Here is a 17,035-nt window from a genome sequence, read left to right on the forward strand (position 1 = left end):
AATCTTGCTGTATCTGCAGATGAGTAGGAGGATTAAGGTGGTTTGTGGTGTGTCATAATGAATTTGTACTTTTGTAAATCCTGAGAGTGCTTTGTAGATGCTACATGTAGATTAATGTTGGGTGCTCACTTTACTTTCTTCCAGAATAGCATTTTGCTGCACTTTATTCTTCATCTGTACCCCCTAGTCTAGCAGAGTAGAAACCTAAATACATAGGACACTGCTCCAAATGCTGTGGGTACTCAATAAATTCTTGAGTAAATCATTTATACTCCTTGAATACCTGCTGAAATGTATGGTGACCATTTCCAGAAGCAGCAATCAGTCTAAATAATCTTTGGAATGAAATAAAATGCTTAAAAGGGGGAAAAGCTATGTCTTAACAGTGAAGGGAGTGTTGCCCTCAGATTTGAAAAATAGCTATGGTTTGGAGTGCACTTGGATCCACGAATGTTCAGCAGCGTGGCTCAGTGGAAAGAGCACGGGCTTTGGAGTCAGAGGTCATGGGTTCAAATCCTAGCTCCACCAACTGTCAGCTGTGTGACTTGGGGCAAGGCACTTAACTTCTCTGTACCTCAGTTACCTCATCTGTAAAATGGGGATTAAGAGTGTGAGCCCCTGTGGGACAACCTGATCACCTTGTAAACTTCCCCTGTGTTTTTAGAACAGTGCATTGCACATAGTAAACGATCGATAAATGCCATTATTTATTATTTGTTTATTTTCATTCATTCATTCAATCATATTTATTGAGCTTTTACTGTGTGCAGAGCATTGTACTAAGCACTTGGAAAGTCCAATTCAGCAACTGAGACAATCCCTACCCAACAACGGGTTTGCAGGCTAGAAGGGGGGTAGACAGACAACAAAACAAAAGAAGTAATCAGGTATCAGTAGCATCAATATAAATGAATAGAATTTTAGATATATATATACATCATTAATAAAATAAATAGAATAATACATATGTACATATGTACACAAGCGTTGTGGGGAAGTGAGGAGAGTTGAGAGCAGGGAGAGAGTAGAGCAGAGGGAGGGAGTCGGGGCGATGGGGAGGGAAGGAGGAGCAGAGGAAAAGGGGGTCCTAGTCTGTTGATTGGCTGGCCCTCCTCACACCCCTTTCACTTTTTAAAGAAAGTAGGTAAATCTCTCCTGTAAGTAACAATTTCTTCATCTGTAACTAGGAAATGTGAGACTCAGTCAATCAATTCATTCATTCATGCATTCAGTCGTGGTTATTGAGCACTTACTGTGTGCTGAGTACTTTACAAAGCACTTGGAAGAGTACACTACAACAGAGGTGGTAGATATGATATCTGCCCTCAAGGAACTTACTTTTAGTGGGGGAGAATAACATTGAAATATTTACTACTCTATTTTATTAATGATGTGCATATAGCTATAATTCTGTTTATTCTCATGGTTTTGGCAGCTGTCTACTGGGTTTTGTTTTGTTGTCTGTCTCCCCCTTCTAGACTGTGAGCCCGTTGTTGGGTAGGGACTGTCTCTATATGTTGCCAACTTGTATTTCCAAAGTGCTTAGTATAGTGCTCTGCTCATATTAGGCGCTCAATAAATACGATTGAATGAATGAATGAGAAGTATTAGAATATGAGGAACTGTACGTAAGTGCTGTGTGATGGGTGTGGAGTCATTAAATGCTTATAGCATTCACTGTGAGCTCGTTGTGGTCAGGGAAAGTCACTGTTTACTGTACTTTACCAAGCACTTAGTTCCTTCATTCATTCAGTCATATTTATTGAGCGCTTACTGTGTGCAGAACACTGTTCTAAGCACTTGGGAAGACAAATCCGCTGCACATAGAGACAGTCCCTACCCAACGACAGGCTCACAGTCTAGAAGGGGGAGACAGACAACAAAACCAAACAAGTAGATAGGTGTCAATACCATCAGAGTAAAAAGAATTATGGTTCAGTGCTCTGCACACAGTAAGCACTCAATAAATACGATTGAATGAATGAATGAATACAGATCCAAGTTCATAGGATGATGCAGATGAGAGGGCAAATACAGTGGGTATGGACTTTTTATTGGGTCCTGAAGATGTAGTGAGTGATGGCTTGTCTGATATAAAAGGGGAGCGAGTTCCAGACCAAAAGGAGGATTTGAGCAAGGGGTTGACGGCAAGACAGATGAGACTGAAGTACAGTAAGTAGGTTGGCATTAGTGGAGTGAAGTTATGCGAGCTGGGTTTTAGTGGAAGATAAATGAGGCTAAGTAGGATGGGGAGAGCTGAGTACCTTAAATCCTAATGGTAAGGAGTTTCTGTTTGATAAGAGATGGATGGACAAACTGTGGAGGTTTTTAAGGAGTGGGAAGACGTGCACAGGAAGAGTTTTTAGAAAAATGATCCTGGCAGAAGAGCAGAGTAGTCAGTCAGTCAGTCAATCGTATTTATATGCTTACCGTGTACAGAGCACTGCACTGAGCTCTTGGGAGAGTACATTATAACAATATAACAGACACATTCCCTGCCTACAGTGAGCTCAAAGTCTAGAGTGGGAGACGGACGTTAATATAAATGAATGGACTGCAGGTATGTACATAAGTGCTGTGGGGCTGGGTGGCGGGGGATGAATAATGGGAGCAAGTCAGGGCGATGCAGAAGGGAGTGGAAGTATAGGAAAAAGAGGGTTTAGTCAGGGAAGGCTTCTTGGAGGAGATGTGCCTTCAATAAGACTTTGAAGGTGGGGGAGAGTAATCGTCTCTCGTGTATGAAGAGGGAGGTCATTCCAGGCTAGAGGCAGGATGTGGGTGAGAGGTCAGTGGTAAGATAGGCGAGATCGGGGTACAGTGAGAAGGCTAGCATTAGAGGAGCAAAGCATGCTGTCTGGGTTGTAGGAGAGTAGCATGGTGAGGTGGGAGGGGGCAAAGTGATTGTGTTTTAAAGTTGATGGTAAGAAGTTTCTGTTGGGTGCGGTGATGGATAATAATAATAATTGTAATTACGGTATTTGTTAAGGGCTTAATATGTAACAGGCACTGTAGTAAGCCCTGGGATATTTGTTAGGTGCTTTGTGCCAGGCACCGTACTAAGCGCTGGGGTGGCTACGAGCAAATCGGGTAGGACACAGTCCCTGTCATTCATTCATTCAATCATATTTGTTGAATGCTTACTGTGTGCAGAACACTGTACAAAGTGCTTGGAAAGTACGTTTCAGCAATAAAGAGAGATAATCGCTGCCCACAACGGGTTTATAGTCTAGAAGTGGGGAGACAGACATCAAAGCAAGTAAACAGGTGTCAATAGCATCAATATAAATAAATAGAATTACAGACATTTACACATCATAACAAGTAAACAGGCATTAATGTAAATGAATAGAATTATAGATATATACACAAGTGCTGTGGGGCGGGGAGGGGGGTAGAGCAAAGGTAGTGAGTCGGGGAAATGGGGAGGGAAGGAGAAGCTGAGGAAAATTGTGGAGGTTAGTCTGTCCCATGTCGGCATCACAGGTTCAATTCTCATTTTATAGTTGAGGTAACTGAGGAACAGAGAAGTGAAGTGACTTACCTGAGGTCACCCAGCAGACATGTGACAGAGGCAGGATTAGAACCCACGACTTTGTGTCTCCCAGGCCAGTGCTGTATCCACTACGCCATGCTGCTTCTGAGGATGGGCAACACCTGAGGGTTCTTGAGGAGTGCGAAAGCACGGCCTGAAGGTTTTTGTAGAAAAATGATACAGGCAGCAGAGTGAAGTATGGATTGGAGTGAGGAGAGACAGGAGGCTGGGAATTCAGCAAGTGGGCTGATAAAATCATCAAGGCGGGATAGGAGAAGTGCTTGGATTAACATAGTAGCAGTTTGGATGGAGAGGAAAGGGCGGATTTTAGTGATGTTGTGAAGGTCGAACAGACAGGATTTAATGATGGACTGAATATGTGGGTTGAATGAGAGATAGGAGTCACGGATAATACCAAGGCTATGGGCTTGTGAGACAGGAAGGATGGTGGTGCTTTCTAGAGTAATGGAAAATTCTGGGGAAGGATGGGATTTGGGTGGGAAAATAAGGAGTTCTGTTTTAGATGTGTTACGTTTGAGGTGATGCAGGACGTCCACGTAGAGATGTCAACTAAGGCCTAGAGTTGGGATGGAGTGGAGGTAGAGAGGTCAGCGAGGGGGCTGATGCAGTAGTTTAGGGGGGATATGTTGAGTGTTTGGGCCAGCACAGTTGCAGTTTGGATGGAGAGGAAAGGGCAGATTCTAGAGATGTTGTGAAAGCAGAACTGTTAGGATTCGGTGACCAACTTATGAGAACAACTACCATATAAGGTGTTTCTACAGAACTTGCAAATGTGAATGTGCCAGAGTTGCCAGAAAAATCAAATTGAGAGAGATTTTTTTATGTCTGAATTAGATCATTTGTAAAGATACAACCTAGCTACTCTAGGAAACTATGATAAATCCTGTTTGCTGTAATCATGAACAAGGCTTGCTCTGCCATCCCCAGTGCAAGTAACTGTTACTTTGATTCTGAGCACTATGGAGAAAATCCTCTTTGTTAGGAAATGGAACTGCCAACATGGACTGGAACAAAGATTTTGGCTTGCTGTTTCCCCCAAATGAAAAACAAACCCGAATTACATACACACTTGCAGAGTAAGCATTGTGCGGGGAAATATTATTTAAGCTTTAGGATCTAGTTTTGTAGCTTTTCATCTTGCCAGTGTGCCCATCTCCCCACCCACCCCCCCCCCCCCCAATACCCAGAAGAAGTCCATGAAATAATCTCCTGAATATTCACCAGTGTGGAATGAGTGAAGATAGGACACAGTGGCTGGCCCATCCCTGCTGGGCTCTGTGGAATGAATAATACTGTTTGACTAGAGGATGTGACAAGACATATCATAGGGTTGGCTATCAGGCAGGAATGTGCACAGCTTCTATCCTTGCTTACCCAGGAGATCAAGCATGCAATTAAAATCTCCTCCAAACATTTCATACCCTGGTGGCGGTGGTATCAAAATAAAGATCAATGTCTGACACTCAGATTTAAGAGATTAGGAGCGTTATCTCCATGACTGGTTTGGATTTAGAGAAGACAGGCCGGCCCAGTCTGATTCATTATTTAGTAGGGAGCTGAAAAGATGGAAAACTGGAATAGTTGCTGCCCCACAAAATACCCTAATAAAAATCCCACAAATTCATTGGGGTAGTCGGAAGACTTGAGTTTCTTGAGTGCTGTGAATTCCCCACAGGACAGGTCAGGAAATGGCTTCAACCAGCACCCAAGAAATACCTGGTGATTGAAATTCAGGGCAAGGAATGGAAATCATTAGTTTTGGCAAAGATGAAAGAGCTACCCATACACTCCTGGTGGTTGAAAGTTTTTTATAATCTCTGGAATAGGACCTCTCTTGGGCAAGACTGGATCAACCCTAAATAACATCCTGTTTATTTTGGACACAGATGTTCTCCTAACCAGGTCACAGTGTGTGGTATCATGATGGGTGACTGAAGGAAAAAAAAAATGAAATCTTGAAAATGAACAAATGGGAGTGCTGATCTTAGGTTTGTGAGGAAAGGGGGGTGTTCCCACTTTTTATTAGGATCAAATGTAGGATGTGGTCTTGGTATACTGGCCAACTGAAGCAGCGTGGCATAGTGGAAAGAGTGTGGGCTTGGGAGTCAGAGGTCATGGATTCTAATCCTGCCTCCACCACATGTCAGCTGTGTGACTTTGGGCAAGTCACTTAACTTCTCTGTGCCTCAGTTACCTCATCTGGAAAGTGGGGATTAAGACTTTGAGCCCCCACGGGGGACAACCTGATTACCTTGCATCTACCCCAGTTTGACAAATAGTAAGTGCTTAAAAATGCCAACATTATTATTATTATCATTATAGTGAGTACTTAATAAACGTCATCATAAATATTAAGATCATTACTGTGCTTGTAAATAGGCAATACATAGCACTAATGATGATAATAGTGGTATTTAAATGCTTCCTTTCATTCATTCATTCATTCAATTGTATTTATTGAGCGCTTACTGTGTGCAGAGCACTGTACTAAGCACTAGGATAGATATAACGTAACCAGGTTAGACAAAGTCCCTAACTCACATTAGGTTTATGCTACATGAGTAGATAGTACAGTGCTCTGCATGTAGTAAGCACTCAATAAATATGATTGATGATGATGATGATTGTCTTGACACCTCTTCTTATTTAAATATCTTAGTATGTCATCTGACCATTTTTAATTTCCCTTCCCTTGGGCCAGTTTCTGGGAAGCCACCACTACAACCAGTGACCCTCTGCCTCATCGGTGGTGAGCGGAGATGGAAGGCATCTGAGAAGGGAAGTTGCTTTGACTGGTTTGGATTTAGACAAGAGAGTCTGTTACATTCTCATCTCTTCTGTTGTCTACATTTTCCCCAGAGTTTTCCTCTTCTTCTCCCCTTTCATTCTCTTCCCATTAATCTTACCGCTGTATTATTCATATTCCCTTCTTTCCACTCTTCCTTTTCCCTCCTTCCATTCATGCTTGCTCCTCTTTCTAATCTTTCCCCTTCTCCCATCTGGTCTCATCTGTTCCCACTTTGAGCCTTCACATTCTGGTCACTATACTAGTAAGTTTTTTGAATGAGGAATTTTGTCTCTTAGTTGTAGTCATGGTATTTTTTGAAACCCCAGTGGGTAAAATACACCCTATGAAGTACTTAGGAAAGTTAAACACTATGGACCCAAAAGTTAACAGTTTAACTTCAAATTTAAATATTACTCTTTTGAGCTGCATTTTTTTCCCTAAGGTCAGGAAGACACTCTGATAGAAAGAACTGCAGAAACAGATGATAGTTTGACCAATCTGGAATGTAAATGTGAATGGAGAGCAGCTCATTTTTTTTTCCTGAAGTTCCCTTGAGAAGAGGAAAAGGATTTGGGAATCACTTGACAGCATTTGATTTGTATGCAGATCAGGGATTAAACGGAAATGTGTTTCAAGGAGGAAAGGGCTGTTACCCCAACCAGTTTTCCCATGATGAACTTTGATGACCTCTTAACACTACAATTCAGGCATAGAGGTGAAGAAATTAAGCACCGCTATGAACTTTAAAGACAACAATGATAATAGAAACCATGAATCAAAGTCAACCGAAAGGGAAGCATCATGTTCTGAAAGAGCAGGCTAGGAAGGAGAGTAATACAGACAAAAGGGCCTTAGGAGAGTTTGACTTCAGATGAATCCTACAGTATGCTTTAACATGATTTTAAAAGTTCACGTTGTGTGAATGATGAAATTAAATTATGTATGTATCCATAATTTACTTATATTAATATCTGTCACCCACTTGTGATCATCATCAGTGGTATTAAGTGCTTATTATGTGCAGAGCACTATACTAAGCCCTGGGGAGAGCACAATACAGGAGAGTTGGCCTACTGTAGGCTGTCAACTCCTCTTGGCAGGGAATGCATCTAACAGCTCTGTTGTTTGTACTCTCCTAAGACCTTAGTAAAGTGCTCCTCACAGAGTGAGCACTCAGTTAATACCACTGATTGATTGATTGACTGACCTCCTTTTAAGCCTATTCTAGATTTGGGGACATTCATGCATTCATTCATTCATTCATTCATTCAATCGTATTTATTGAGCGCTTACTGTGTGCAGAGCACTGAACTAAGTGCTTGGGAAGTACAAGTTGGCAACATATAGAGATGGTCCCTACCCAACAACTGGATCACAGTCTAGAAGGGGGGAGACAGACAACAAAACAAAACTTGTGGACAGGTGTCAAGTCGTCCAGAACAAATAGAATTAAAGCTAGATGCACATCATTCACAAAATATGTGAAGGAGGTAGGGGAAGGAGGTAGGGTGGGGAGGATGGGGAGGAGGAGAGAAAAAAGGGGGCTCAGTCTGGGAAGGCCTCCTGGAGGAGGTGAGCTCAGTAGGGCCTTGAAGGGAAGAAGAGAGCTAGCTTGGTGGATGTGGGGAGGGAAGGCATTCCAGGCCAGGGGGATGACGTGGGCTGGGGGTCGATGGCGGGACAGGCGAGAATGAGGCACGGTGAGGAGATTAGCAGCAGAGGAGCGGAGGGTGCGGGGTGGGCTGTAGAAGGAGAGAAGGGAGGTGAGGTAGGAGGGTGAGGTGAAGTAGAGCCTTGAAGCTGAAAGTTGAGGAGTCTTCACACACACACACACACACACACACACACACACACACACACACACATATGTGTGTGTGTATATATATATATATGTATATATATATATATACATCTTTCCTTCCAAACTGGCATCACCTCGGCCTGCACATCTCTCATTTCTCCCATAACCTCCTCTCTTAGATTGCAAGCTCCCTCCTGGGCAGAGAGCACATCCTATTCTGCTATTAAACTCAGCCAAGTGCTTAGCTCAATGTCAAGCACACAGGAGGTGTTCACTAAATCACACTGGCTAGCACTTTGATACTGTACTCTGCACACAATAAGCAGTCAGTACATACCACTGATTGAGCGGTCATTTCAGCGAAATAGATTTGCAGCAGGGAGTGGTGGAAGAAGCCCACTGTTGGGTAGGGACTGTTTCTATATGTTGCCAACTTGTACTTCCCAAGTGCTTAATACAGTGCTCTGCACACAGTAAGTGCTCAATAAATACTATTGATTAATTAATAGTAGTATGTATTAAGCACCTATTGTGTGCAAAGTCTTGTCTTTTTCTGTCAAGTCACCTCTGACCCATAGCGACGACATGGACACATCGCTCCCAGAATGCCCCAAATCCGTCTGCAATCGTTCTGGCGGTGTATCCATAGAATTTTCTTGGTAAAAATATGGAAGTGGTTTACCATTACTGCGTGGAAGGAGGCAAACTTGAGTCTCCACCCTCGACTCCCTCCCATGCGGCTGCTGCCCAGCGTAGGTGAGTTTTGACTTGTAGCAGATTGCCTTCCACTCACTAGCCATTGCCCAAGTTAAGAATGGAATGAGTAGACCTCTTCTTGACTTTCCCTCCTGTAGTCGAGACTGATAGAGTACTGGAAACTCCCCAGGTGTGGCCCTGAGAGGAGCTGAACAAAATACTGGGAAAAGGACAGATGGAGAAGAAGCAGACCCCATCCTTGTCAATCAATCAATCAATCAATCAATCAATCAATCAATCATATTTATTGAGCACTTACTGTGTGCAGAGCACTGTACTAAGTGCTTGGGAAGTACAAGTTGGCAACATATAGAGACAGTCCCTACCCAACAGTGGGCTTGCTCCCTCTGTTCCTCCCCACTTCCAGCCCCGTAGCACTTATGTGCATATCTGTAATTTTTATTTTAATTAACCTCTGTCTCCCCCTCCTCTTGACTGTAAGCTCGTTATGAGTGGGGAATGTGTCTGTTTATTGTTATATTGTAGTCTCCCAAGAGCTTAGTACAGTGCTCTGCACACAGTAAGCACTCAATAAATACAATTGAAGGAATGAAATAATGAATGAGAGAGGAGGAGTAGGTGACAGACACATAAAGAAAAATGAAATAATAAAAACCCCAAAGCAGTATGAGACAAGTAAGATGATGAATGCCATGAGAGCAGTAGGAGACCATGGCTAGAGGAGTGGAGCTTCAGATTCCTCAGGGCTTAGTTCAAAACTCGCAGCTACAACCATGGCTTTTCCAACCTTCTACCACACATGCCGCAGGAGCATCCTCTCCCCCTTCCCTGGGACTTGTTTGTTCCTGTTAAAGCAGGGTGGCCTAGTGGGAAGACTTTGTGATGGGTGTCTGAGGACTTAGCTCTAATCCCTGATCTGCCACTTTCTTTTCTTTTTTTTTAATGGTATTTGTTAAGCGCTTACTATGTGCCAGGCACAGTGCTAAGCTCTGGGGAAGGTACAAGATAATTAGGTTGAACACAGTACATGTCCACATGGGGCTCACAGTCATACTCCCTATTTTTTAGAGATGTTTACTAAAGTTAAAGGAGAATTTGGAATTTGTCATTGGTTTTGCATTATTCAGTTCGGGTCATCCCAAGTTAGTCTGCTTAGTTCCATAACAAGGAAGAAATCACGCAAAGACGTTAATAATAGTAATAATAATGATGGCATTTATTAAGCGCTTACTATGTGCAGAGCACTGTTTTAAGCACTGGGGAGGTTACAAGGTGATCAGGTTGTTCCATGGGGGGCTCACAGTCTTCATCCCCATTTTACAGATGAGGTAACTGAGGCACAGAGAAGTTAAGTGACTTGCCCAAAGTCACAATGACTTGCCCAAGGTCAAACTGCAGACGAGTGACAGAGACAGGATTAGAACCCAGGTCTTTCTGGCTCCCAGGCCCATGCTCTATCGAGTAGGCATGCTGCTTGTCCACCTGCCTTTTATGTGACCTTAGACAAGTGATTTGACTTCTCAGTGTCTCAGTTTCCTCACCTGTAAAGCCTGGTCTTCCTCATGCTTAGACTGTGAGTCCCATGTGTGACAGGGATTATGTCCAACCAGATTTATCTTGTAGTTACCTGAACACTCAGTACAATGCTTGGCACAATCACTTAACAAATATCATTAAATTAAAAAAAAATCCTTGGGAAATTTCCAACTTAAGTTTTCCTTATCTTTTTCTCGGCCATAGGTTCAGGTACTGGTTCAGCTGGTTAAGTGCAGTGTTTACTAAAATTAAAGGAGAATTTTGAATTTGTCATTGGTTTTGCATTATTCAGTTTGGGTCATCCCAAGTTAGTCTGCTTAGTTCCATAACAAGGAATAGGCTTTTTTTAAAAAAGTGACATTTGTTAAGTGCTTACTATGCACCATCACTGTACTAAGCACAGTTCAGGAGAGCTTCCTTCCTTCAGTCTGTCTGCTTGTCAACTTAGTTCCATAACAAGGAATAGGCTTTTTTTTAAAGTGGTATTCCTTAAGTACTTACTATGCACCATCACTATACTAAGCACAGTTCAGGAGAGCTTCCTTTCTTCAGCCTATCTGCTTGTCAACTGAGGCACAGAGAGGGTGGGTGACTTGCCCAAGGTCACACAGCTGAGAATTGGTGGAGCCGGGATTTGACAGTCACAGTCTAGTCTAGAAGTCATCCATTCCTTCATTTGATCGTATTTCATTCATTCATTCAGTTGTATTTATTGAGCGCTTGCTGTGTGCGGAGCACTGGACTGAGCGCTTGGGAAGTACAAGTTGGCAACATATGGAGATGGTCCCTACCCAACAGTGGGCTCATTTGACCGTATTTATTGAGTGCTTACTGGAATAATCCCCTCCTTCCTCTCCTCCTCCCCCCCCGCCTTACCTCCTTCCCCTCCCCACAGCACATGTATATAAGTATATATGCTTGTACGGATTTATTACTCTATTTATTGATTGATTTTATTTGTACATATTTATTCTAATTATTTTATTCTGTTAATCTGTTTTGTTTCGATGTCCGTCTCCCCCTTCTAGACTGTGAGCCCGCTGTTGGGTAGGGACCGTCTATATGTTGCCAACTTGTACTTCCCAAGCGCTTAGTACAGTGCTCTGCACACAGTAAGCACTCAATAAATGTGACTGAATGAATGAATGAATGGTAGCGACTTTTAGCCATGCCTCATTGACAAAGATACTCACTCCATGGGAGTAATGGCACCCGCAGTCAGCTAGCCATGGTGATGCATCACGATCCCAAGTTTTGACCCCAAAGGGTATCCCGAGATGCTAGGGATAACAGCAAATTATACTGGGCCAGACAGAAGGGGTGGGTGGAGGGGGAGTTTCCAGCACCCGGCTGCTAGGTGTGCTTTAGTGTTTGCGATACCCGAGAGCAAATCCTCTCTCAAAGAATGGGGATAAATGTACCATTCAGAGCACCAGGACATCTTTCCAGTGCTTCCTGGAATGGCTTTGGATCAGCCCCACATCCTCATCAGTGGCAGCATCTCCTTTTAGCAGAGGAAGCCATCCAGAGAAGCAGCATGGCATAGTGGATGAAGCAGAGGCTTGGGAGTCAGAAGATCATGGGTTCTTGTCTGCTGTGTGATCTTGGGCAAGTCACTTCGCATCTCTGAGCGTCAGTGACCTCATCTGTAAAATGGGGATTAAGACATGGGAGACAGTGACTGTGTCCAACCTGATTATCTTATATCTACCCCTGTGCTTAGAACAGTGTCTGGCACATAGTAAGCACTTCACAAATGCCATCATTATTGTTAATAATAATAATAACAACAATAATGATGACATTAATTAAATGCTTACTATGTGCAAAGCACTGTTCTAAGCACTGGGGAGGTTACAAGATAATCAGGTTGTCCATTCAGGGGGGCTCACAGTCGTAATCCTCATTTTACAGATGAGGTAACTGAGGCACAGAGAAGTGAAGTGACTTACCCGAAGTCACGCAGCTGACAATTGGCAGAGCTGGGATTTGAATCAATCAGTCAATCGTATTTATTGAGAGCTTACTGTGTGCAGAGCACAGTACTAAGCCCTTGGGAAGTACAAGTTGACAACATATAGAGACAGTCCCTACCCAACAGTGGGCTCACAGTCTAGAAGGGGGAGACAGAGAACAAAACCAAACATATTAACAAAATAAAATAAATACAATAGATATGTACAAGTAAAATAAATAAATAAATAGAGTAATAAATATGTAAAATAATAATGTCAAATAAATATTTGAACCCATGACCTCTGACTCCAAAGCCCATGCTTTTTCCACTGAGCCACACTGCTTCAAACCTGCCCTCCCAGGTGTGCTCTGAACCCTCATCCATTCCCCATGCCCTTACTACACTGGCAACGGCAAACAGGTAACCACTATTTCTCTGACTCTTCCAATAGTAACCATGTTTCCTTAAGCAATAGTGGCCCAGTTAAGACTCACTCCTTGTCCCCTACCCAGTCTTAGTTCTGTGCCTTGTGCTCACCTGATAAACACCTTCCCCTTTGGCTCCTCCTTGCCCACCTTGTCTCCCTGCTTCTAGTTGGACTGTTTTGGTTTGGTTTCTAGCCCTTAGTACAGTGTCGGGCACATAGTAAGCACTTTACAAATACCATCTTTATTTTCTTTGTCAATATGTGTGTACTTCCAATTTCCAGTTTTGTCTTTGTCCCTATTTGAGTCTCTGGCTTCCTCTCTGGATCTAGAGATGCAGCGTGGCTAAGTGGCAAGAGCCCAGGCTTGGGAGTCAAAGGACATGTGTTCTAGTCCCACCTTTGCCACTTGTCTGCTTTGTGACCTTATCAAACTACTTAACTTCTCTGTACCTCAGTTACCTCACCTGCAAAATGGGGATTAAGACTGTGAGCCCCACATGGGACAACCTGATTACCTTGTATCTACCCCAGCGCTTAGAATGGTGCTTGGAACATAGTAGGTGCATAACAAATATCAACAATTATTTATTATTATTATCTACATCTTTTGGTTGCCTCTCTGGGTCTCTGGCTTTCTCTTTCATTCCATTTTATTGACTGTTCCCCTTAAGACCCCACCCTCCTCACTTGACTTGTCAGTCTGGGTAAAGTTGGTTTTTATGCTAGTTGGCAGGCCGAATTGCAGTGACACCCAAAGCGTGAACATTCTGGGGAAGAGAATGAGGTTGGAAGATCTTCCAAGTCTGTATTAATGATCCCCCTGCCTCTTCTTTCTCCTTTCCTTCATTTCTCCCTCTATTGCTGATGAGTGTACTGAGGAAGTATTTGTTTTCATGTTAGAAAAGTCAATGCTCCAGAAATCACAAACCACTTTACTACACTAAATCCATCATTTTGTCAAAGTTTTAATGGTTTGAGCTGAAACACATAGGAAAGAAAAGAAGAGCTTCACAAACCAGCTCAATCCTTTCAAAATCTGTCTTAAATTTAGCCTGGGGCACTTAATGTAGCATTTCCCGGCACTCTGTCCCTGATTGAAGTACATAGGTGCTCATCACAGACCACCCTGCTCTTTTCCACTGTTGGGATGGAATCCTTAACCTTTGGCACATCACTGAGCTGGAGAACCTGCTGGACCACTTGGCTGAGGTCACCCCTTCTCTGGAATACCTTAGCCTGCTGGGGAACGTAGCATGCCCAAATCAGCTGGTCAGCCTGGACAAGGATGAAGATGACTATAAAAGATACAGGTAAGGCTCTAAATGCGGAGTTGGAAGAGCAAATGATTCCCTCTAGCAACCCTAATAATTCGCCTGGATCATGGAACTGTACTGTACTCTTCCCTGCCAACCCTCGCTCCCAAGCCTACCTTTCTTTTAGTTCCTTAAGGCTGCTAACTGCCCTGTAAACTCTCTCGACACTGTAAGCTCGCTGTGGGCAGGGAATGTGTCTATTCATTGTTTTATTTTACTCTTTCAAGCGCTTAGTACAGTGCCCTCCACACAGTAAGCACTCAATAAATATGACTGACTAACTGACTGACTGCCCTGGTCCTTGGTGGTCAAATAAAGCAAGAAATAGGAAAACAGGTTGAATTTCTAGCTGGTGAGGTCCTTCCATTCCTTCCCACCTATAAAAGTATTTTCTTAGGAAACTCTAACCATTTATAGAAATGGTATGAATTGTGCCAAAATCAGAGAGGGCCACTCTGATTAGAGCAACCACTGGACACACAGGACAGTCTTTGCCAAACATTAGACCTTCTGACTTCAAGGCTGTTCTCTGCATAAACCACTCACTTTGAAATGAGCAGAATGGAGATTGGTGAGGTGTCTTTTGATGGCATTTACAGAAAAAGAGGCTGACAAAAGGTGGTTTGTAAGTCAACACCAAGTTTCCACAAAGGCAATTAAGACAAGGAAATGGGTTTCAGACTATCAAAGAAGAAAGACAAGGAGGAGAGGAAATGGCATTCAGAAAGAATAGAGCCAGGTTTGCTTTTGTGGAACCCATCCTGCTATAAAGATATCACCTCACAGGGACGGCAGGGGCTGCCTACATGGGAACTAGGGAAGTATCAACCGAGTGCACTAATTTTGCAGCTCAGTGCTCTTATTAGAACCTGGGCTAAGTTTTATTTATTGCAGGGCTTGAAAACACCCAGTGGATGGAATTTTCCACTTCTTTTGACTAGTCACAAAGAGATTCTCTTAGCCTTGATTCAGGGATGGATGGTGTGGTCCCGTGGAGAGCAAAGCTGGTTTCTGGGGCAGGATGTTGTTGTTGTTGTGTATGTGTGTGACAGGGTTGAGGCAAAACAAAGCCCTCCTCAGATCCTTAAGCTGCCCAAACCCCGCTTCCACCACCGAGGGGCTGTCCCCAGGCTCGGTTGCCCGTTCATTTTGAGAGCATCCAGGAGAAGATGTGAAGGAATGAAAGGAGATTTGTTTGTAGGGCTAGGAATTGTAAGCAGCGATTTATTGCTGATACTGTAGTTTGTTGAATTTTTTGCACATGGAACTGGCAGCTGTGGGTGACACTCTCCAGCATGACTATTCTATATTCAGGATTCCAGACTTCTGAAAGCAGTTTTCAGTCTATCTTTAGCCTTGAAGATTTTTAAACTTCTAACAGCCTGGCTTTTGAATCCAGCAGAGCTATGGCAAGAGGGTGTTCACTAAATGAAGTGGCCTAGTTTTAATAAAATATTTTCCCAACACTTTCCCCTCAAAGTGCAAAGAATGCCTATCATCCAGTTTCACAGAAAGCCTAAGAGGGTGGACTATGTAAATTTGTGGCATTTTCACTAGAGAATTGCTTAAAAAATGAATGATATTCCTTGAGTTTATTGTTTTTCACTTAAAGTACTTTTTCTGACAATATGTCTCCTATTAATCCTCTAAGCAATAGTAGGGGCCTTAAAGGAGCCTATTCAGAAGCAAGAACCCATGGTTCATTTAGTCCTGCCTGAAAAACATTCTTATTGATTGGCATCCTCTGTGGTTATGTGATGTAATATTTATAATATGTCACCCAGCCATACATCAAAACAAGTGTGTCTGTTGTTTCATTTCAATGTGAGATGTTGATTTCATAGAGGTGAGGCCAGTTTTAGGTCACACTGTGGCAAACCGCTGGGTTTGTGAAATGTGAAGTGACTGGATTTATGTATCTATTGAAGGCTGCAACACTGATGCTTTTCCTCCCTCCTGTTTACCTTCCTTTCCCTCCTTTTTCACCAACCCAGCCCCCATCAGATTTCTGGGCATTTTGGTGGCTACTGTAAAACCAGTTACATTAAAAATGTTTCTGGAGTGAATAAGAGGCCTATTTGTTGGAGTAATTCACTGCTCTGTGAGTGAAGTGAAAACTTCCCGTTGCTTTTCCCCAGACATTCATTATATGATCAGTGGTAGATAGTGGGCTTTGCTGAATGATTATACAACTCTGATGCTGGTGGTACTGGGCGAAGGGAAGTGGGAAGATTATGTGCCCACATTTTTCCATGCACACACAGGGCTGATATTTTGGGATGAATGCTGAATGGAGGAAAATGTGGTGATGGGCAATCCTAAATGCGGGGACACAGGGGGATAGTGGTGATGGGCAATCCCAAATGCGCGGGTATGTTTTGTTAATGTAAAAATGCTATGGAACTTGTACTTGCCTACCCTCTAAATGGACCAAAATTGACCAGAACTACAAAACAGGAGTGAAAGTTCTGAGTAGGCCAGCTGAGGCAGAGGTTGTCTAGAAAATTCATATTTACTCAGGTTTTGTCTGTCTCACTATTTTCTAATCTGCTCTTTTCCTTTAACAGGAAAAGGGGATCAAAGACTAGTGTGTACATCTTTTGGTTTCTTATCTCATTAAATATCATTTACAAAAAACTGACCAGATCCTGGGCTCATCATCGGGTCTGGTCAGAGTCTCTCAAAAACTATTCGGTGAGGTGGAAGGGTAAAGGAGTGCTGGGCTCATTTGGGGCACTGACCTCTATTTCCCAACAAAATATAAATTGTCAAAGTTTTAGCTTGCATAACAGAGTCTGCATTCTCAAGCTAATCTTAAATCTAGACTTTGAAGATCACAAGAAAGCACAGGTCATGCCCCGAAGATCAAAGTAACTGAAGCCAACACAATAATTGCTGGTTGCATCTCTTGTTAGAGGTGCATGGTCTGTTATGCGGGTGTAT

At 42.9% G+C, this 17,035-nt stretch overlaps 1 protein-coding gene across 2 annotated transcripts in view; it reads left to right on the top strand.

Moving 5' to 3' along the window:
* LRMDA (leucine rich melanocyte differentiation associated) overlaps positions 1-17,035 on the top strand; it is a 1,241,311-nt gene that overhangs the window by 690,337 nt on the left and 533,939 nt on the right. For both annotated transcript variants that reach the window (XM_038744414.1, XM_038744415.1), the window contains exon 4: positions 13,950-14,089. In XM_038744414.1, the coding sequence (XP_038600342.1) occupies positions 13,950-14,089 (140 nt within the window). The remainder of the gene's footprint in view (positions 1-13,949; positions 14,090-17,035) is intronic.

Source organism: Tachyglossus aculeatus, chromosome 3 (genome assembly GCF_015852505.1).
Source record: "Tachyglossus aculeatus isolate mTacAcu1 chromosome 3, mTacAcu1.pri, whole genome shotgun sequence".
Taxonomy (NCBI): domain Eukaryota; kingdom Metazoa; phylum Chordata; class Mammalia; order Monotremata; family Tachyglossidae; genus Tachyglossus; species Tachyglossus aculeatus.